Source organism: Cervus canadensis, chromosome 21, assembly GCF_019320065.1.
Source record: "Cervus canadensis isolate Bull #8, Minnesota chromosome 21, ASM1932006v1, whole genome shotgun sequence".
NCBI lineage: Eukaryota > Metazoa > Chordata > Mammalia > Artiodactyla > Cervidae > Cervus > Cervus canadensis.
Window position 1 is genome coordinate 7,075,465 of NC_057406.1, and position 22,658 is coordinate 7,098,122.

At 49.1% G+C, this 22,658-nt stretch overlaps 2 protein-coding genes across 3 annotated transcripts; one reads left to right on the forward strand and one right to left on the reverse strand.

Annotated features, from left to right (window-relative positions):
- Positions 1-4,916: 4,916 nt before the first annotated feature.
- LOC122423112 lies at positions 4,917-13,705 on the reverse strand. The gene is made up of 4 exons (XM_043439896.1): positions 13,701-13,705; positions 12,828-13,163; positions 8,023-8,146; positions 4,917-7,821 (listed from the first exon to the last, which is right to left on the reverse strand). The coding sequence occupies exons 1-4, from the start codon at positions 13,703-13,705 to the stop codon at positions 7,141-7,143; spliced, it is 1,146 nt and encodes a 381-aa protein (XP_043295831.1). The 3' UTR covers positions 4,917-7,140.
- On the forward strand, positions 13,671-21,905 carry SNU13 (small nuclear ribonucleoprotein 13). 2 transcript variants are annotated; one of them, XM_043439817.1, is made up of 3 exons: positions 13,671-13,828; positions 19,584-19,704; positions 20,687-21,905. In XM_043439817.1, exons 1-3 carry the CDS (start codon positions 13,826-13,828, stop codon positions 20,947-20,949), a joined length of 387 nt encoding a protein of 128 aa, XP_043295752.1. In that variant the 5' UTR covers positions 13,671-13,825; the 3' UTR covers positions 20,950-21,905. The 2 variants fall into 2 exon arrangements, with proteins under 2 accessions (XP_043295752.1, XP_043295753.1); XM_043439818.1 differs by lacking the exon at positions 13,671-13,828 and adding an exon at positions 17,704-17,819.
- The last annotated feature ends 753 nt before the right edge of the window (positions 21,906-22,658 follow it).

Sequence of the window (22,658 nt, forward strand, 5' to 3'; positions counted from 1 at the left end):
TGAAGAGCCTGCACACCACAATGAAAGATCCCACATGCCACAACTAAGACACAATGCAGCCCAAAATAAATAAATATACAATATATGTACATGTAAGTATATACAATATACATATATATATTAAGTAGTTAAGATGATAAATTTTTTTTTTCATAATTTTAAAGTTTACTTTAAAAATGTAAATATCTCCCAATATTTAACAGGTAAAGAAAATAGCATATTGGTTTATTTTCTGTAGTTGTTATATTTTATTTTCCAAGTAATACTGATTAAAAATATTTACACACCTACTTTTAAGTCCACAGTTTAGCACTCTTATTTGTATGGCTTTAAAAGTTATAGCACAAGAGCTTTACATTAAGGATTGGGGGAAAAGATTCATTCAAAACAAAGCCTGATATATTATATACATGTTTTTCTCTGTACTTTATTTTAAATACATTAATTTTTAAATGATGCTCATCTTGTTTTCATCTGGTGGTAAAATACTAGTGCAACTTTTCATCAAAATAAAGTTTTAAAAATAAATTTTTTAAATAAATAAAATTTAAAAATAAAAATACACACTTATAATCTGCTTATATGCATTATCCTTGGGTGAAAAATTTTTAAGAGAGACAGAAGTTCATTCTCTTGGCTGCATGGACCACTGAGCTCCATGGTTGGGTGAGACAGGAGGCAGGGACCAGGCAGAAGGTGGTACCTATAGTCCAGAAGAATGTGGTGAGGGTTTGAGAAATGATCAGATTTGAGATATGGTTTGCAAGTAAAGTCCATAGGACTTGCAGGTGGATTGAACACGTGGCATGAGGGAGAGAGAAGTCCAGGGTGACTGCTGGCTTTGAGGCAAGAAAATGCTCTTTTTTGAGGCAAGAAAATGCTCTTCCTGAGTTCATCAGAGTTCAGTCTGAATCCATCTCCGATACACAGGGCATAGGACAGGGTCCCTGTAACAAATGACTGACACAATCATGGTGTGGAGGGAAAGAGGTGGGTGGGACCCCCTCACCTTGATGAACTTCCTCATGCTGCGGTGGGTCCTGGTGACCTGAGGCCAGTAGTGCCGGACCTGCCAGATCAGAAAGAGGCAGAGGACAAGCAGGTTACCACAGCACCGAGGGTCCCTGCAGCTGTGATCTTCAGAGAGCAGGCCCCGCACTGGCTCCCACTCAGGACCCCGAAACGGGCCCACGACAGCACAGGCGCCCAGGAGGGGCAGCAACATGACACGGTTTAGGTCAGGCAGGTGGTGTTCTGGAGTTGGAGGGCAGGGCTGACACAGCTGACCTAGGCACTGCAGGGTGGGGTAGCCCCTGCCTCAGAACCGCTGTCACTAAGGCCACCTCACAAAGGCTTTGGATGCTGCAGCCTTAGCTCCAGCTGCTGCACGTGACATCAGAGCTGGCTAATATATCCATAGTACAGATGAGGACAACATTGGGAAACAGCCCAAAAGGAATTAAAAGAACTCAAACACCTTGCCCTCCGGAGTAAAGAGATTATGCTCCCCCCATGTTGATGGAGGGATGGAAACACAGTCTGTTGGATTTCTTTCTTTCTATGGGATACTTTCATCCATTTGTCCTTCAGGTATCCAATATCAAACACTTAATGAACACCCTATTGAACATGTGTGTATCTTGTTTATCCACCCAACATATCCTGATTTTTTGTTGGGAGATTACTTTCCCAACTCAGGATCAGTGTTGATAGGAATATAAATGCTATCCTGAAGACTTTCATCCAAAGGTTATGTTCAAAATATTGAATAACACAAGCAGGCAGGGTCATCAGCCAATCAGAATGGGCCAGGCCTTAACTCTTTAATTGCTGGATTGTAAGCGGTCCCTGGGGCTTCCCAGGTGGTGCAGTGGTAAAGAATCTGCCTAGCAATGCAGGAGACCCAAGAGATGAGGGTTTGATCCCTGGGTCGGGAAGATCTCCTGGAGGAGGAAATGGCAACCCACTCCAGAATCCTTGCCTAGAAAATCACATGGACAGAGGAACCTGATGGACTACAGTCCAAGGAGTTACAAAGAATCAGACATAACTGAGCATGCACACACAAAACCCTGGGGTTACAGTAGAAGGGTGTCACCTATTTACCAACCATTTGGAAAGTATCTGTCTATTCTAAGAACCCAGGACTTCCCTCATAGTCTAGTGGTTAGGAATCTGCCAGCCAAGGCAGGAGACACTGATTCCACAATCCATGGTCTGGGAAGATTTCACATGTCATGGGGCAACTAAGCTCTTGCACTACAACTACTGAAGCCCGCATGCCCTGGAGGCCATGCTCTGCAACAGGAGAAGTCACCGCAATGAGAGGCCTGCACACTGCAATTAGAGAGTAGCTTCCCACTCGCCACAACTAGAGAAAGCCCAAGGCAGTAATGAAGACCCAGCACAGCCATAAATAAATAAATGAAATTTTAAAAAAACACAAGAAAACCCCAGTATACCACACAATGCATCTTGGCTAAACGTTACCATAGGTTATATCTGATTCTTTCTCACAGGCTCAGGACAGCCAAGGAGTGGAGGTGTGACCTAAGTTTGGCCATTACAGAGTCTTTTTCCAAATTCCTTTCGGCTTGCTTGTCACCAAAGATCCCTCAGTGAAAGAAGGACGCCCTTTGGATCAGACACAGTGCCAAAAGATAGATATCCAAAGTGTCCGAGGCAGCTTCAAGCCCTGCTCTCATAAAGCACTGTGTTTGGAAAGGCAAACACTGAATAAAGACAGAGTCAATGAGGGCTACAGAGGGAATTGCAGGGGCTTCTGGGTCCATCCAGCAGGGGCAATTACCTGGTCTGGGTGATCGAGCAGTCTTCACTGAACAGGCGATGAACACCAGCTGGGCAGAAAAGCACAGTACATCACTCCTGATAGAGGGTGAAGGATGGGCTTGGGGGGACTGGGGTGTGCTCAGGATATAGAAAGAAGGTGGAGGGGGCTGCAACATGAGGATGAGAAGGGAAGAACCAGTGGAGAGAGGCCTCATAAGCCATGACAAGCATTTAGGGTTTTAAGCCCAGAACTGTGGTAAAAGACAAATTTCTAAGACAAATTGATTCTGAGCATATGTTAACATTTACTAACTTAATAGTAAGGGAAAGAGCAAACTACAAAAGGGTGGGCTAGTCCTATGAGACCATGGAAAATGAGTTGATTTTATACAGTTGGGAAACGGAATTAATTAGGTAGAGTTTACTGTCTCACTACTCACAGTCATAAAAACACCAAGCTCCTATCAGTCATTACTAGGAGATCTGGAATATAATGGTCCAAGATGCCAGGTAGGCCAAATAACCACCTGAAATTGTGATAAAGCAAGACATCAAAGAAGCAAATGATAATGACACCTATGACTGTAAATAGGAATAATACATTCCCCAACAGTGGTAGCTGATTGTTGTTGTTGGTCAGTCGCTCAGTTGTGTCTGACCATTTGCAACCCCATGGACGGCAGCATGCCAGGCTTCCCTGTCCTTGCTATCTCCCAGAGTTTGCTCAAACTCATGTCCATTGAATGGATGATGCCATCCAACCATCTCATCCTCTCTCGTCCCCTTCTCCTCCTGCCTTCAATCTTTCCTAGGATCAGGGTCTTTTTCAATGAATCAGTACTTTGCATCAGGTGGCCAAAGTATTGGACCTTCAGCTTCAGCATCAGTCCTTCCAATGGATATTTAGGACTGATTTCTTTTAGGATTGATTGGTTTGATCTCCATGCTGTCCAAAGGACTCTCAAGACTCTTCTCCAGCAGTAGTTGATAGGTTCAATTAATATGCAAATATGGGGACTTCCCTGGTAGTCCAGTGGCTAAGACTCTGTGCTCATATGGAGGGAGAGGGGTGGTGCCGGGTGGATCCCTGGTCAGGGAACTAGATCTCAAATGTTACAACTGAAGATCCCGCATATCACAACTAAGACCTGAAGTGAAATGAAAGTCGCTAGTCATGTCCAACTCTTTGCGACCAGGCCAGAATACTGGAATGGGTAGCTTTTCCCTTCTCCAGAGGATCTTCCCAACCCAGGGATCAAATCCAAGTCTCCCACATTTCAGGCAGATTCTTTACCAGCTGAGCCACAAGGAAAGCCCCAACTAAGACCTGGTGCAGCCAAATAAATATTAAAAACAAACAAACATGGAAATATAAAACTGCATCCAAGGAAGATGAGGAGCAGGGTCCAAATCACAGGTTCTGCTCTTTAACAGGAGTCATCATTGGGAATTTCTTAATTTGTAGACAAATTCTTTTATTTGACAAGTCATAGATTTGCATGAATGAAGTCTGATGGGATTTTTCATGTAATAAAAGTTCGGCCCTGGAGCCACTTCAAACCCATCCATCTGGCTTTTCAAGCATAGTAACCAGATGCGGTGGAAGTAACCCAATCTGAAAGCCAAAAAATCCCAGGGTCGGGTTCTGGCTTCTGCCATTGTGTCGTTCTGTGACTGTGGACAAGCAACTTACCCACTCTGGGCCTCAGTATCTGTGAAGTTAAACAGCTGCACTTCATGATTCCCAAGTGCCCTGCTGGATCTCTACTTCTAGGTTTCCAGACGAAATAGCTGGAACTGACCCCTTATGGCCGAGTTTTGGCTAGATCCAAATGGTCCCAAGACATGCCTGGCATCTTGGGAAGAGAGACAAGTAAGGGCTGTAAAGATCCAGGAGAACTTTTTGGAGGTGGTGAGGGATCCAGGAGGACCTCTTACAAGTGATGAGGCATGAGTCTAGCTTTAAATAGTGGAACTTCGGAGCAGCGCAGGGAAAAAAGCAGCATGCTGGGCAGGAAGAAAGTGGGTGTCCTAGACATCTCCAAACCCAACCTGCCAGAAACTCAACCTCCATCCCCAAACCGGAAGAAGAATTCCCTACTGTAAGAACGCCACGGCAAGAGAGCGCCGGAGTATCAAGAGGCTTTTATTGGGCAATCGCTCCTGGGCAGAGCTCCCAGGCGCGAGCAGGGGGAAAGCAGGAGTCTGCAACCTGTGGGAAGGGGTTGGGGGAACCTATATACCCTGGCAGCTGCGGACATGGCAGGACCTTTCCATATACAGTTAGGGTCGGGCTCTAGGGTGCTGGCTGGACTTTTTGGTCTCGTGCCAGTTTTTGATTGGCCAGAGTCTTGGCGCCTTTGTGTCCATCAGTCTGCCTGGCAATGGGCCATTGATTGGTGGATGTCTGTCCCTGGGACTTATCCGGGACTTTCCAGCGGGGGCTTCTCTGTCAGCATTTTCCGGCTGGTGCTTTCCCGCCTGCAGTCAGCGTGACCTTTCATCCCGGCCTTTTTGCTATAGGACAAGGGGCAACGTTTGTCTCCTGGCTACTTCCTGCTGAACGGGGGCAACGTGGGGGTCAGGGCCGGTCGGGACGAAAGGTCGGCTTATGCAGGATTGTGAGGTGGTTCTATGTCTTCTTGATTGAGTTGAGTGTAAGCTGTTAGTATCATGGCCCGTCCGGTTGCGGACTGCGCTATTTCTTGGACCCTGCGAGAAACAAGTTGGAGGAGGCAGGGGCCTATGGTGAGGCCCATAACCAGCAGGAGTATAGGGCCTAGAAGGGGCAAGAGGTATGGGAGTAAACCATTGAGTCCAGTCCAGAGGGGGCTCTCCTGGAGCTGTCTGCGCCTTTGTTCCAGGTCGTCCTGTAGCTCCTTAATCTTAGTCCGGACTATTCCGGATCGGTTGGCATAGAAGCAGCATCTTTCCTGTAAGAAAAGGCATGTGCCGCCCTCTTGGGCGGTGAGGAGGTCTAGCCCACGTCTATTTTGGAGGACAACTTCTGGTAGAGAATCTATTTGCCCCTGAGGTTCTAACATGGTGTCAGCCACATGTTGGACATCTGCTATGATCTGTTGGGAGAGCTTGGCGTATGTATGCTGTGAGAGGCCGATCCCTGCTGCCCCTGCCGCTAAGCTGGTGGATAAGCCCAGTCCCACCAGTAGGGGTACCATTTGGATAGCTCGCTTTTTTTTTCCGGCCACATGGTCTAGAGTGGGTATGGGGACGGGTTCTTTTCCTGATATCAGGTTAATGTCTGGGAGCAGGACTGCGAGTACGCAGGTTCCAGTCCAGTTTGTAGGGAGGAAAGTATAGGCCAGGTTTCCTCCACAAAGACCAGGGGATGAGGGGCGCATATTGAGGTGGTGATGTTCTGTATTGTGGTGCAGCTGGCAAAGTCTCCCACCCCCACGTCTAGAGTTGTCTCATTGTCTGTTATTTGGCCTCTTGGGCAGTATCCTATTGAGGCTTCTATCGGTTGTACCAGCAAGGGTGGTGTCACTTTACACGCTGCTGGGTCTACAGAGGTGTTGACCGGTTGGGAGAGGTTGGCCGGCACGGCTAGCGGGTGAGGGGTTCCTACGGCTAGGCATATCCAGCAATCTTGGGCCCACTCGGGGCTGGACTGATTTAGGGTGTTCCATGTTAGCTGTATTAAGTGTGTAGTTGCTGGGTCTAGTTGTAGAGGGCCCTGCCGATCAGGCAGGGCCAGGGGATGGTAATGGACTTTTGGAAAGTAATGGTCCATTACTTCTTGGAGTCTTTGTTGGGCTTGTTCTCTTCGTGCCATATCCTGGACCCCTCCTCCATCTGAGACGTGTATGGGTGCCTTTAGGTTCCAGCAGACCTCTTTACCTGCCTTATTTGGGCACGCAGGTGAGGAAGGGCCTGGGCATGATGTACCCAGGAAGTGTCCTGTTTGTGTTGCAGTCCAATAAGTCTTATTTTTTGGGCCCCTGCATTGGCGTGCCTGTTCCTTAAGGTAGCATAGAGAGTGGAGAGTTTCCTGGTATTCTAAGCAAGAGCAGTTCTTGAGCTGACCTGGGGGCAGGGGTTCTGGGGTCTGGATGGTGTTAACGCATTGCCATGAATTGGCTTTTCCAATGTGTGAGTATCCATTTGAGGAAGACTCATATCCCGACCCTATAAAGTTGTAAGCCATTTTGTCCCCACAGTTGACTGATTGGACATGTCTGACCCTTCCCTCAGGATATTGGGAGAGAGTCCCCCCGGCGCAGTCACAAGGCTTTCCCATTTGCCTGGCCAGGATTTGCCTCGTTTTAGCTGGGTCATCAAATCCCCCGTAGGTCTGACCAAGGAGAACAAGCAATAGGAGGGTACCTGTCATTCTTTGGCCACTGGTGGGAAGGGGGTCTGGGAGATTTTTAGTTTTGTGGGCCCTGTTAGAGAGGACTGGTATGTGTGTCCTGGCGAAGCCTTTGGACCCGAGTCTAAGCCTGGATCTCTTTCTGGAAGGCCTGAGGGGGCTCGTTTGAGCCTGGTCACGTGGTACCAGGGTTGGAGGCCTGAGAGCTTGGCTGCAGTGGGGGTGGTCAGGACTACTGTGTAAGGACCCGTCCAACGAGGTTTGAGGGGCCCGGGAGACAGGGTCCTGAGTAGCACCTGGTCCCCGGGCGACAGCGGTCTGATGGAACCGTCACCTTCTCCAGGTTGTGGCAGGACCCGATCTGCGTGTTCCCTGAGTAAGGCGGGCAGGCGGGTGAAGAGGGGCAGATAATTGGCCAGGGGAGGTGGTTTTTCTGGGGGCAGATGGGTCAGCAGGTAGGGCCTGCCGTACAGCAGTTCGAAGGGGGTCAAACCTGTCTTTGAGTGCGGTGTTGTGCGGATGCGGGTGAGAGCCAAGGGGAGGAGGTCGACCCAGGAGAGCCGCACTTCTGAGGCGAGCTTAGCGAGATGGGCTTTGAGGACCCCATTGGCCCGTTCTACCTTACCCGATGACTGGGGTCGGTACGGGATGTGAAGATGCCAGGTGATGTTGAGGGCTGCAGCTACCTGCTGGGTTATCTGCGAAACAAAAGCAGGTCCGTTATCGGATTGGAGGGAGCTAGGGAGTCCGAACTGGGGGATGTGTTTGACCAGCGTTTCGGATACTATTGCGGCCGTTTCGCAGAAGGTGGGGAAGGCCTCGACCCATCCTGAGAATGTGTCCACGAGTACCAGCAGATAACAATAAGCCCGGTGTCTGGGCATGTGAGTGAAGTCCACTTGCCAATCTTGACCGGGCAGATGTCCTCTCAGCTGGTGGGTTTCCTGGGGGGGCCGGAGCCCTCCTTGAGGAGAGATCGTTGCGCAGCTCAGACAGGAGCGATGTACGGTCTGGATGGCCTGTCTAAGGTGAAGAGGGGAGAAGAGCGGGCTAAGGAAAGTTAAGAGAGCTCACGGTCCGATATGGAGGGTGTCATGGATCTGCTTTATTGATGGTGATGGCTTGTTGTTCAGGGAGGACCAGTTTTTCGTGGAGGGTGATCCATCCAGAAGGATCTGTTTGTGTCCCCTCCTGGGCGAGTAGAGCTCTGGTTTCTGCCTTGGTGTATTTAGGGGTAAAGGAAGTTTCCAGGACCAGTAGAGGGACCGCCTCTTGCTGCAGGGCGGTTTGCCGGGCCACTTGGTCAGCCAAATTATTACCCTGGGCTATTTCATCGCGAGCTTCCTGGTGTCCCCGGCAATGTAAGATGGCTACTTATTTTGGCAGGGGGATGGCCTCTAGTAGTCTGGTAATATGGGAGGCATTACATATTGGGGAGCCCTTAGTTGTGAGAAAGCCTCTCTCTTTCCAGATTGCCGCGTGTGAGTGGGCGATTAGGAAAGTGTACTTAGAGTCTGTGTAGATATTGGCCCTTTTGTTTCTTGCTAGGTGTAGGGCTCGGGTCAATGCAGTTAGTTCTGCCTTTTGGGAAGTTGTTCCTAGTGGGAGGGGTTGGGCCTCAAGGACTTTCTGTAGGGTGACTACAGCGTAGGCCGCTGCCCGGCACCCATCTGGGTCCTTTTTGGAACTCCCGTCAACAAACATGGTTATATCGGGATCCAGCAGTGGCTCTGCAAAGAGGTTTGGAGGTGGCTGTGTCAGAGAGTCCAAGATCTCGATACACTGGTGAGCAGGGACTCTTGACGAAATCGGGAGAGAGGGAAGCGCAGATAGCGGGTTCAGCTGGGAACTACGTCCCACGGTGACCTGCGGGTTGTCTAGGAATATTAAGTGGAACTGCTGTAGTCTGGAGTCACTGAGGTCAGAGAGGAATCTGGAAGCCAAGAGGTCACTGAGGTGGTGAGGGGAGGAAATGGCTAGAGGTTGATTTTGAAGTAACTTTTTTGTGTCCATGTAAACCGCTGCTGCCGCTGCCAATGCCCATAGGCAGGGGAACCACCCCCTGGCAGTGGGGTCTAGTTGTTTGGAGATGAAGGCGACAGGCAGCACCCCAGAGCCCACCGGCTGTACCAGGGCCCCAAAGGCTATTCCCCCCTTTTCATCAGTATAGAGATGACATGGGTAGTTTGGATTAGGCAGGGAGAGGGGAGCGGCAGATGTCAGAGCAGACTGTAACGTGAGAAAGGCTCGGGTGACCTCGTTTTGTGAAGAGAGTGGCCCCTGTGAGGTTTCCTTCGCTGCTGTATAGAGGGGTCTTGCCAGTGAGGCATAGTTGGGAACCCAATGGCAGAAGAATCCCGCCAGGCCCAGGAAAGACAGGATTTGGTCTCCGCTAGTTGGAGGCTGGAAAGACCGGAGGAGTTGCCAATGGTCTGTTGTGAAGGCCTTGGTGGTGGGGGTAATTTGTAATCCCAGGTAAGTAACTGAGGACTGGGTGAGTTGGGCCTTTGACTGTGAGGCCCGGTATCCTCTGGAGGCCAGGAAGTTAAGGAGAGCTGTGGTGTGTTGTTTTGAGAGATCTTTGGAAGGGCTACATAGTAAGAGGTCATTTACATATTGGAGCAGGGTACTAGGGCTAAGAGGTCAGAGGGCCAGGTGCCGGGCCAGGGCCTGGCCGAAGTAATGAGGGTTATCTCAAAACCCCTGAGGCAGGACCGTCCACGTGAGTTGAGTGGCCTGTCTGGTGTCAGGATCAGTCCAGGTGAAGGCGAACAGAAATTGACAGTCTGGGTGGATTGGGATGGAAAAGAATGCATCTTTGAGATTGATTACCGTGAAGTGGGTGGTGCCCGTGGGTATATGGGACAATAAAGGATAAGGGTTGGGGACCAGTGGGTGTGTAGGGACAACGGCCTTGTTGATAAGCCGGAGGTCTTGGACTAGTCGGTAGGCTCCTGAGGCCTTACGGACCGGAAGGATGGGGGTATTACATGGGGACGAGGTGGGGACCAGTAGGCCCTGTCCCAGGAGGTGGTCAATGATTGGCTTAAGCCCTCAAAGGTTGGGCTGGGACAGGGGGAACTGGGCCCGAGCCGGAAAACAGGTGGGGTCTTTTAGGTGGATGAGGACTGGGGGTTGGTGTTGGGCAATTGTTGGGATCTTGGTGTCTCAAACCTGGGGATCTATTTGGGAGCTAGAGGACCCGGTGAGTAGCAGTAGGAATCTGCCTGTGGAAGGGAAAGGCCCTGGGGCTAGGTGAAGTGTGGCCTTGAGTTTTGTTAGAATATCTCTCCCTAGCAGAGGGGTCGGACAGGAGGGAATAACTAGAAAGGAGTGGGTGAATAGGCAATTGTCTAATTGGCAGTTTAAGGGCTTGGCCTCTAAAGGCTGTGACGGCTGGCCGTCAATTCCCATTACCGAGACCCGGGAAGGACGCAAGGTGCCTCCGAAAGAGGGAAGGACCGAATAGGTAGCCCCCGTGTCAACCAAGAAGTCGATGGACTTACCCGCTATCTGGAGCATTACCCTGGGCTCGGCTTGGGTTATCGGGGTTCCCGAGTCTGGGCGGCTTCAGTCTTCATCGAAGGTCAGCAGTTGTAGGGCGGAATCTGGGCTCGGAGTCATCCTGGGTCACTCTGGTCCCTTACCCCCTGGGGTCAGGGCCCGAGAGGCCGAGGGACAGTCACTTGCCCAGTGCCCGCGTTGCCTGCACTTTGGGCAGGGCCTTGTGGGCGGTCTTGGGTTAGGACACATTTTGGCCCAGTGTCCCTCTTTGCCACATTTGAAGCAGGCCCCCGGTGGGGGTTTTTGTGGGCCCGAGCCTGTTGCTGGCCGCAGGGCTGCTATCAGAGCCTGGGTTTGTTGGTTGAGGAGGCTGGCCTGGAGTTCGGCCTTTTGTCTCAGTCTGGCTTTACGACTAGCCTCTGCAGTCTCTTCCCGGGCATTGTAAACTTTAAAGGCCATTTTTACCAGGTCTCGTATGGGAGTCTGAGGGCTGTCCTCAGCCTTGGCCAGTTTTTTTCGGAGGTCGGGGGTGGATTGGGAGATAAAATAATTGGCCAGAGTGACTGCTCCAGCTGGGGACTCTGGAGCCAGTCGGGTATATTGGATAAGGGCCTCTGTCAGCCTATTTAAGAACATAGCGGGGTTTTCGTCAGGGCCCTGGGTGATCTCATCCAGCTTGAGGAAGTTGACCACTTTATTAGAAGTGGCTTCCATGCCATCCAGGAGGCACTCTATCATATACCTGACCCTGAGTTCACCTCCCCCAGTCTCCTGATAGTCCCAGTTAGGGTCTGTGTCGGGGACTGCCTGGGCCCCTGGGGGGCGCTCGGGAGAGGGGTTAGCGCAGTGTCTCTGGTCGGCCTGGGCCCTAGCGGCCGTCCAGATGGCTTGTCGCTCTTCTGGGGTGGTGGTGGAACCTAAGACCACATAGATATCTTTCCAAGTTAAGGCGTATGAGCGGGTCAGTTGGGTGAACTGCTTGATGTAATGGGTAGGGTTGGATGAGAATGACCCAAGCTTGGCCTCGATTTGAGACAGGTCTTGGAGGGAGAAGGGGACGTGGACCTGTGCCAAGCCCTCGGCTCCAGCTACTTGTCTCAAGAGGGAGTAGGAGGGCCGGGGCACGGGGAAAAGAATCTCGGGATGGCTGTCCCTGGGACCGTGTGTGTGAGCTGACTGGTGATGGGGAGGGTGTTAGGGGAGGTAATGGAGGATAGAGAATGGGAGTAGGAGGGAGGTGTATAGTTTCAGTCGGTTGTGTATCGATTGAGGAAGTGCGGGGAGGTGTTGTTGAGGCAGCTAGGGGAGTGGGAGTGGGGGAGGGAGCTGCTGGAGTCGGTTGTGTATCAATTGAGGAAGTGTGGGGAGGTGTTGTTGAGGCAGCTAGGGGAGTGGGAGTGTGGGAGGGAGCTGCTGGAGCCAGAGGAGCATGGGGGGGGGGCCGACCAGGTCTTCCGGGGGAATAGAGAAGGCAGAGGACTCACGGCCTGGCGATTCTTTGGGAGGGGGGTCTGGATTTGGGCAGACGTTTAGGAGCCACGGTGGCTCCTAATTTGGGTCGGGGAGCAGGTTGTGCAAAGGGTAGGGCGGGAGCGCAGTGTCCAGAAAGCCTGTACGTAGGGGACCTCGGACCATTTTCCCATTCTCCCGACAGTAATTATCTAGATCACGGAGGACATCAAAGTCTAGTGTCCCTGTGGGGGGCCAATGGGAATCATTGTCTGGGGGTATTGAGGCCAAGCCTCTGAGCACAAAAAAGTGAGCCATTTTGGCCGGGCGTAGCCCGTTAACCTCAGATTTTTTAGGTTGGCTAGCAGGCATTCTAGTGGAGTAGACCAACTGGACTCGGGTTTGGAGGCCGCCGACCCCATGGCGACCACGTGGGGCTAGCCTCTATTTGTCCGGGAGTCCCCGGGCGAACAGAGGCAGCCGGATCGGAGGTCGAGAGAGAGAGAGAGAGAGAGAGAGAGACCAGGGGCTAGCCTCTATTGTCCAGGCGTCCCCGGACAAACAGAGGCAGCCAGATCGGAGGTCTCGAGAGAGACCGGGGGTTACTCAGCCGATTAGGACGTCTCCGGCACGAGCTGAGAACCGGGAGGAGGCACAGCTGCCGGATGAGGGCCCGATAAGTGTGCGCCGGTTATCTGGCCCTAGGAAGTGGTCGCCCAGGGTGGCGGGACCCAAAGCCGGAGGGACTTACCCCGTCGTCTGCCGTCCGGGAGGTTGGTCCGTGGCTGAGGCGCGTAGGGCCGCGGCGGTGGAGCTCGAGGGGGCCCGCACGGCGTGAGCCAAATGGAAGAACTCCGCGGCAAGACAAAGAGAGCGCTGCCGGAGTATCAAGAGGCTTTTATTGGGCAATCGCTCCCGGGCAGAGCTCCCAGGCGGGAACAGGGGGAAAGCGGGAGTCTGCAACCTGTGGGAAGGGGGTGGGGGGTGGGGGCGACACCTATATACCCTGGCGGCTGCGGATGTGGCCGGACCTTTCTGTATACGGTTAGGGTCGGGCTCTAAGGTGCTGGTTGGACTTTCTGGTCTCCTGCCAGTTTTTGAATGGCCGGAGTCTTGGCGCCTTTGTGTCCATCAGTCTGCCTGGCAACGGGCCATTGATTGGTGGATGTCTGTCCCTGGGACTTATCCAGGATTTTCCGGCTGGCGCTTTCCCGCCTGCAGTCAGCGTGACCTTTCACCTACTCCACTGAATTCCCTACTCAGTGGATTCCACTTCTGGTGGACTCCACACTTCACCAGAAAATTTAACAAAGATATCTGAATATGAAGGAAAACATTCAGGATTACCAATTACTATCTCCATACCATTCCCTTACTACCAGGTAGAGTAAAAAAAAAAATGATATTAAAATCACATAAATGTGCTACAAAATAAACTAGCAATGGAATGACACCACTGAAATTCTTTGTTTTGGTGTGTTATTTTTTGGATATTGAACGCACTGTTCCTGCCAATAACTGGTAATTGAACAATACTAAAACTACGGCAAAGGCGGTCCCTCCCCCAGAACTGAAGTAGTTCCGCGCTGGTGCCCTTTAAGGGGAGAGCCGCCCTCTTTCTGGCGTCATTTCCGCTTCCGGCCGCGAGCAGCCATTTCTACTTCTTCCCTGCGACTTTTCGCGGCGGAAAGTTATTTTCCGACGTCGCCTGTGCTTCTTGAGGAGGGACGATACCGCTGAACCGCAGCTATGGTGAGTGCGTGCGCCTGGTTGAAAAGCCAGGAAGTGGGAGACTCGGGGTTCTCTTCTCTCATTAGCTTGTCGGCTTAGAACATGACGCGGTCTCGCCGGCCCGGCGAGGCGTTCGAGCTCGGACGGCCGAATAGCCCCAAGCACTGTCTTTTCTCCCGGCCCGAGGTTAGAACGCTAGAGATGAGTCCCGGATTCTGTGATGGAGCGTCTATCAGCAGTTAGTGCTCCTGGCCGAAGGCCTCCGGTGAGCGGAGAGGGCATAGCCCGGCCTGGGAGAAAGGGACCAACCCACGTGGGACAGAGTAGAAAGTCGGATGAGAAAATTTGATTTTATTGGCTTTATATTTCTTTTGGAGGGGTCGCTAGAGGGTGATGTGGAACCCTGGGTTTGAATCAACCTCCTCAGCTCCCCTTTCCCATTGCTGAGGTTCAGGAGAAGGGTATCTGCATGAGTCTGCGCCTAGTGCTTGTCGCAAGTTACGTGTGCCGGGGATTAAAGGGGCCTTTGGCGTTTGGAGGGAACCCCAGCCTGGAATGCAGTAACGAATCCTCCTGCGAGGCGGTAACCTCAGAAATCAAAAGTTCTGGTAGCACCACGTGCGGGGCTCCTCTAAAACTCTTGATGGTCTCTAACTTTTTAATCAGATCGTGTGACTTGGTACCTAGTTTTCGTCGGCACTTAGTAAGGAGGGAAGAGTTTGCAAAAACACTTCGACTTTCATAATGAGGTTTAATCCTTTTAACGGTTCTTGGATCCCAATGGATATCTTCCCTGCTGCCCCACCCCTATTTTGAGCTTGGTATGTTGCTGAGTCTAGAACTTGAACCTTCTAAACTAGTGCTCATCTTTTGGAGTTCCTTGAAAAGTTTTGGAATCAGGTGGTCTCAGTTTAATAATGCATTTAATTGCCTTTACGCCTGGTATGGAGAGAGTGAGCATGCACTATTTGTTGTCAAATCAAAAGTTGCAGGTTTTGGCTGTTTGGTGTATGAGGAGAACAAAGACATAAAGCTACGGGTTAAAGTTGTCTAATAGTAAGATTTCATTTATTCAGTCATTTAATTAATCCTTGGAAAAATTAAAAGGTGAATAAATACACCCTTAAGCAACTTTCAGTTGCTATTTATAAGGTCCGTGGTTTGGTTTTAAAATTGAGTGGAACTTTTGTTGTCATTGTTGTTGACTTTTATTAAACCAATAAAGTGACTCCTCTTTGATCATAGTTGAGTTCAGTTCAGTGGCATCCAGCTCTTTGCTACCCCATGGACTTGCAACAGGTCAGGCTTCCCTGTCCATCACCAACTTCCAGAGCTTGCTCAAACTCTTATCCATCCAGTTGGTGATGCCATCCAACCATCTCATCCTCTCTCGTCCCCTTCTCCTCCTGCCTTCAATCTTTCCCAGCACCAGGGTCTTTTCCAGTGAGTCAGTTCTTCGCATCAGGTGGCCAAAGTATTGGAGCTTCAGCATTGGTCCTTCCAGTGAATATTCAGGACCGATTTCCTTTAGGATTGACTGGTTTGATCTCCTTGCAGTCCAAGGGACTCTCAAGAGCCTTCTCCAACACCATGGTTCAAAAGCATCGATTCCTCCTGGCTCAACTTTCTTTATGGTCCAACTCTCACATCCATACATGACTACTGCAGAAACCATAGCTTTAACTAGACAGACCTTTGTTGGCAAAGTAATGTCTCTGCTTTTTAATATGCTGTCTAGGTTGGTCATAGCTTTTCAGAATCTGCCTGCAATGCGGGAGACCTGGCTTTGATCCCTGGGTTGGGAAGATTCCCTGGAGAGGGGAAAGACTACCCACTCCAGTATTCTGACCTAGAGAATTCCATGGACTGTATGGGATCACAAAGAGTCGAACACAACTGAGTGACTTTCACTTCACTTTCTTCCAAGGAGCAAGCGTCTTTTACTTTCATGGCTGCAGTCACCATCTGCAGCGATTTTGGAGCCCAAGAAAATAAAGTCTGTCACTGTTGCCATTGTTTCCCCATTTGTTTGCCATGAAGTGATGGGGCCGGATGATCATTGTGGATCTCCTGAAGTCTCCCCCATTTATGCTTTTGATGTTTATTAAGAGATGAGAATCCTAGTTCCCAGAGATGGGTGATCGGAAGCTACAGTAAAATATCTGGCATTTTAAAAGAACTCATGGGTCAAGTTGAAAATAATAAGGGAAATTTGAAAACAGAACGGAACAATAATGGAAATACCAAATATCAGCATATGTACAGAACAACTAAAGTATTGGAACCTAAGATGGGGGGGAGCACTAAAAAGCTAGGAAAAGATCAAAAGGACAAAATAACGTGAAAGAAAAGCAGAAATTACTGAAATAGAAAATATATCTTGTAGGGTGGACAAAATCAGAAGAGTATTTGAAAAGTCCCCTCTGATGAGATTAATCAAGAAAATAAGCAAAAAGTTATAAGTAAGGAATAACAAACTTGAAGGAGACATAATCTGCAGACTTTTAAAAAGAAAGGATATTATGAGCAATGTGATATCTATAAATATAGAAACTTAGAGGAACAAATACCTGAAAAAAAATAGAATCAAAATGAATTAAAGTAGGAGGGCTGAATAATAGTAAAAAAAAACAAAGTTAATATTGTATGTTAATTATAACTCGGTAAGAAAAACTAAAGTTTTTTCTTTTTTTAACTAAAGTTTTTTAACATGGAAAAACTTTGTTAGTCGCTGAGTCCTGTCTGACTCTTTGCAACTCCATGGACTGTGGTCCACCAGCCTCCTCTGTCCATGGAATTCTCCAGGCAAGAATACTAGAGTGGGTAGAGATCCCATTCTCCAAGTGATCTTGCTGACCCAGAGATTGAACCCTGGCCTCCTGCATTGTGGCATCTGAGCCACTACACCTACTTTAAAAAATAGCTTTATTGAGATAATTTCATACCATAAAGTTCCTCTCTTTAAAGTAAGTCAGTGGTGATCATTTTGTAATGTATAAAAATATCAAATAACAGTATTGTGTGCCTGGAACTAACATAATAATATAGGTCAATTATGCATCAATTTTAAAAACAAGAGTGTAGTAGAAAAAAAAGTAAGTGTATAACTCAGTGGGTGTTCTTATATTTACAACCTTGTGCAACCAACACTAGAAAAACTTTAAAGGAGAAAAGTCTTAACTCATCCATCTTGTACAAAAAATACAGAATTCAGCGCCAATTCATTTATAAAAGAAGTTCTTAAAATATTAAGGAATAGAGTGAATTTTCTTAAGATGAAATATCTGAGTAAATCTAAAAGATATTAAGGCTTTTGGAGAAATTATAAAGCTTTATTTAAAAGCACTAAAGAGTTAAGTAAATATATATGCTTAACTGGTTTGACAGATTCTGTATCTTAAAGGTGTTTTATCCTAATTGGGATTACTTTAAATCTACAAATCAATGCTGTCCCAGCAGGCCTTTTCTTTTTCTTTCCTTTTTTTCTTTTCCCTTGGTAGAATTTGAAAAAGCTGATTCTAGAATGTATGTGCTTGCTCAGTCGCTGTTAGTCTGTTAGTCGCTTGGCCATGTCAAACTCTTTGTTACCCCATGAAGTATAGCCCACCAGGCTCCTCTGTCCATGGGATTTTTCAGGCAAGAATACTAGAGTGGCTTGCCATTTCCTCCTCCAGGGAATCTTCCTGACCCAGGGGTTGAACCCGCATCTCTTGAGTCTCCTGCATTGCAGGCGGATTCTTTACCACTGAGCCACCTGGGTGTATGAAGAAGAGCAAATAATTAGGGATCTTTCCCACTTCGTGAAACATCTCGAACTTCCCCTAATTTCTCCTCACCCTGGTCCCGTGACAGATTGACCCAGTGGGTTGTGTTAGTGTGTGGGACCAGCTTCCGGGTGTGGGGGGGGTGTCGACGTCACTTCCGCTGACTTCACTTCCAGTTCCTCTGGCGGGGGGTCGCTTCGAAGCTCTTGGGGGATCAGGCAGGAGACGATCAAGGCGGACTCAATATGGTGAGTATATCCACTGGGCCGTTGCCCATGGGTCACCACCTCGAACCGCGGTGCCGCGTGCCGCAAGCTGCGTGCCGCGGTCCAGCTTCCAAACCCAAGGTTAGACCGCATCACTGCGGGTGAACTGCTTTGTGCTAAAGAATGGTAATGGGGGCTGCACCCAGGTTATGCATGTAATAAAATACATATTTGTAAAAAGAATCAGAGGGAAAGCAAATGAGAAATGAATAAAAATAGTTAAAGTCGAGACGTGAAAATAGGGTAGGAGGAATGGAATAGGCGAGGCACCACCGAGTTTGTTTTCTATGTGTGTTATTTTGCAATGGATCCTGTGGGGTTGCATTTTATCTATAGGTATTAGAGCATGCGTTTGTAAAATGAGAAATTTCAACAACTTCGATGCCATTACAATACCCCCAAATTTAATAATTCGTTAATATCAAATATATAGTATTGTTCTCCCCTGGTTGCCGCTGCTGCTCCTAAGTCGCTTCAGTCGTGTCTGACTCTGTGCGACCCCATGGACTGCAGCCTACAAGGCTCCTCCGTCCATGGCATTTTTCCAGGCAAGAGTACTGGAGTGGGTTGCCCTTGCCTTTTTCGCCTGGTTACCGCAGGCCTCCAAAATAAAGCAACCTTTCCTTTCCTACCAGCACTTATCTCTGGAGAATTGGCTTTCGAGCAGCCAGACCTGAGTTCTGGACCTAGATTTGGTAGCAGTATTAGAATCAAAGGTTGGGACTTCCCTGGTGGTCCGGGCTAAGACTCTGCGCTTCCACTGCAGGGGGCGCAGTTTCCATCCCTGGTCTGGAAACTAGGATCTCCGCATGCCCTGCGGGCAAAAACAGGTGGGATGGAAGGCTTGATCAGCTTTTCTGCTAGCTTTCCTCTTTTCCCCCAAGGCTGCTTGATCATAGATGGTTTGTTCTTTAAGAGAGGCAGTGTGCTTAGTCGCTCAGTCGTGTCCAACTTTTTCCGACCCAGTGGACTGTAGCCGGCCAGGCTCCCCAGTCTATAAGGATTCTCCAGGCAAGAATACTGGAGTGGGTTGCCATGCCCTTCTTGAGGGGATCTTCCCAACCCACGGATCGAACCCAGGTCTCCTGCATTGCAGGCGGATTCTTTACCTTTGAGCCACCAGGGAAGTCCAGAGAGGCAGTGGTCACATGGTAGTTTTTTTTGTGATGTTGGTAGCTATTAAAATCAATACCTGGATCCATTAATTTGTTTGGATTAATTAATTAGCATGGATTGCAGGACGGTTATATTTTTAAGAATTTTTTAAGCAAGCTAAATACAAAGGAACCTTAATTGTGTATCAGATTGCTAGCCACAACGTAAAATATAGTTTGAATAACTTTTGAATATAGTACTCTGGATGGTTTTAATTGGATATATTGTAAGATTAAAAGGAAATTTTGACCTTGGTGCGTTTATAGTTGATGGAGGTCGTATTGGTATAGCAACTCTGAAGCCATTTTATGTAAATCGCAGGGTAGAATAAATGAGAAAATACTTTGTTTTGGAAACTAGGATTCTTACTGAAAACTGAAGATTCACATATAAAGGGAACAGAACTTTGTGCTGGGTTTCTGTAAATTATACTTGTTTAGATTTAGTAAATTAAATGTGTATGTTTGGGGGAGGGGAAGTAGGGAAGCTCCCTATTTATTGTCCCTCTCAGTTTTGGGTTGAAGTACTTTGTGACTTGTCTAGAACAACTTCTGGTTCAGTTTGACTCATGCTTTGATTTACCCCCAACAGACCGAGGCTGACGTTAATCCGAAGGCCTACCCTCTTGCAGATGCCCACCTCACCAAGAAACTATTGGACCTCGTTCAGCAGTCATGTAACTACAAGCAGCTTCGAAAAGGAGCCAATGAGGGTAAGGCAACCAGAGGATAGTCTGGGAAGAGGGTTAACAGCACTGTCCCTGTCCAGGGTCTGGACTAGATTTCCAAGGTGGAAAGAGGGCTGAATGCTTTTGATTAGGCCCACCATGGGGACTTAAGAGCAGCAGCGTGTGTGGCCTATGGGCTAGCACTGGGTCACAGAGAATAAGCAGTCAGGAATAAGCATTTGAGGGGGTTTCACTGGTAGCTCAGTGGTAAAGAATCCACTCACCAATGCAGAAGACACAGTTAGAACCCTGATCTGGGGAGATCCCACATGCAGCTGAGCATCTAAGCCTGTGTGCCACGACTGTTGAGCCTGTGCTCCACAAGAAGAGAAAGCGCTGTAGTGAGAAGCCCACACACCACTACTAAGAGTAGCCCCTGCTTGCCACAACTGGAGAAAAGCCCAAGCAGCAAGGAAGACCCAGAATGGCCAGAAATAAAAATATAAGTTAAATAAAATTATAAAACAAGGAATAAGGATTTGAACAATGCTGTGGGGTGTTGAGCTTGCTTGGTGAGTTGCATGTGGTGTGAACTTCCCAAAGTATTGATCATGGCAGACTCGGATGGAAACTCCTGACCCTTGGTCACAGGCTCGGAGAAGTGCTGCACTGCACTGCTTCACGCTGCTGAAGCTTGGGTGAAAGCTGTTCCCATCACCCAGGCAAGAGATAGTGGTGACATGGAGAATGTGGTAGCCGAGGACAGGAAAAGAAGCGCTCTTTTTAGGATTTAGACTGCATTTTGACAGAACTGACGGATTTGATGTAGAGTTTGAGGAAGGCATTGGGGATTTTGTACTTGGCTCCCTATCTCTTCCAAAGGCCAATGTGGGACAGAGAATTGCCTAGACCTGGACATTTTTGCCCATTTTTCTTGCACCTGTTTCTTTTCCTTCGAAGTTGCTTTGTTGTGGCTTCCCTGCCCCAGCGCCCATCACCTGTTGACTTCATGTCCTTCTCTCTGCAGCCACCAAAACCCTCAACAGAGGCATCTCTGAGTTCATCGTGATGGCTGCAGACGCAGAACCCTTGGAGATCATCCTGCACCTCCCGCTGCTGTGTGAGGACAAGAACGTGCCCTACGTGTTCGTGCGCTCCAAGCAGGCTCTGGGCCGGGCCTGTGGGGTCTCCAGGCCTGTCATCGCCTGCTCCGTCACCATCAAAGAGGGCTCACAGCTGAAGCAGCAGATCCAGTCCATCCAGCAGTCCATCGAAAGGCTCCTAGTCTAAAGCAGTGGCCTCGGCCCCCTCCTGCTGACCCCCTCCCCCTCCCCCACCCCGAGTTGTGTATCATATTGTCTGTTAGCATGTCGTGTTTCCAGCTGCCTTCTATTGTTATAAAGTATTTTAATGCTCAGTCTGGTTTTTGCATTTTTGTATTGTTGTCTTGTTTTATAGGTTGTCAGCCCCTCCCCTAATCTCCCCTTCCTCTCTGCCATCTTATCCTCCCTTTTGGAAAGTGAACTAAGGCCCAGAACAGGTGGAAACAGGCTGGATGACACCACTTAAAGGCAGGGAAGAGCTGAGGTAGAGAATTGGTTCCAGCTTTCAGGTGCCTGCTTCCTGCTGTGCAGGGCATGATGGCGTAACTGTCTGCTTGTACCCCTTGTTCCTGGTGTACAGGATCGTTGCACGCGTGTCGGAATCATTGAGGGGTTTCCTTTGCTCTGCGGGGCATTATGTATCATTTGGGGAGGAAGCATGTATTCTGTGAGGTTGTTGGGTGTACCAAACAACCGAAGTGTCCGTTGCTGATGTACCCCTGCTGTTTGCTTTTGGTAATGTTGTATTCCCCCCCAACTCCCACCTTTGCCTCCTGAGGGTGGCAGGGCAGCAGCATACCAAAGAGACATGCTGCCAAATTCCAGAGGTGCCCAGGTGAGTGAGACATGGGCCAGTTGACCTAGGTCTTGAAGGCATGGCAAGAGGTTCTGGAATGAAGGATTCTGGGCCCATCACAGAGGACTGACCGGAAGCTGCAGCAGAGATGATGGAATCCAAGGAAGCATCCTTGCTTTGCTGAAAGGCAATTTCTTCAGTGGACCATTGTACCAGCTCTGAGAGCCGTTACCTGGGCCTGTCTCCTGCTGTGATGTGGGTCAGATGTGTATTCTCTGTCCCACCAGAAGGACAGTGCTAATGTGTCATTCTTGTGAGCATCCTAATAAAGAATACATACATTCATATTCCAGTTTAAAGAAAGTGTGGTTCTTGGTAGGTGTCCAGCTGATACTTGATTGAAGCATTAGAGTGGTTAATAGTTTCTTGTAGTTTCTCAGTTTTCACCAGGAAGCTGTGCAAAAGCTGTCACTTCCAGATGATTTCTGGCGGTTCAGAATATTCAGACTTAATCATTGAGGTGTTGCTGTCACCCTGGAAGAGGATTTCTCAACTTCAGCACTGTGGATATTTTTGGTTGGATAATCTTTTCCTATAGGAGGCTGGCCTGTATGCTGCAGAATGTTTAGCAGCAAACCTGGCCTTTCCCACTAGAATGTAACCACTCCAGCAGTAGGTTCCTAGGGAAGCTAAAGCCACCCAGGGATACGAGTTCAATCTCTGATCCACTAGGGATCCCACGTTCCACGAGGCAGGTGGCGGTGGTGGTGGTTTAGTCACTAAGTTAGGTCCGACTCTGCGATCCTGTGGACTGTAGCCCGCCAGGCTCCTCTGTCCATGGGATTCTCCAGGCAAGAACGCTGGAGTGGGCTGCCATGCCCTTCACCACGAGGCAGGGGGAGGACTAAACCTGTGCACCACAACTATTGAGCCCGTGTGTTCTAAAGCCCGTGCTCGGCAACAAGAACAGCCACCATAATGAGAAGCCTGTGTACCACAACTAGAGAGGAACCGCCCCCTGCCCCGCATGGCCCTAGAGAAAGCCCGTAAGCAGCAACAAAGACCCAGCGCAGCCAAAAAATAAAAAACAGCAATATGAC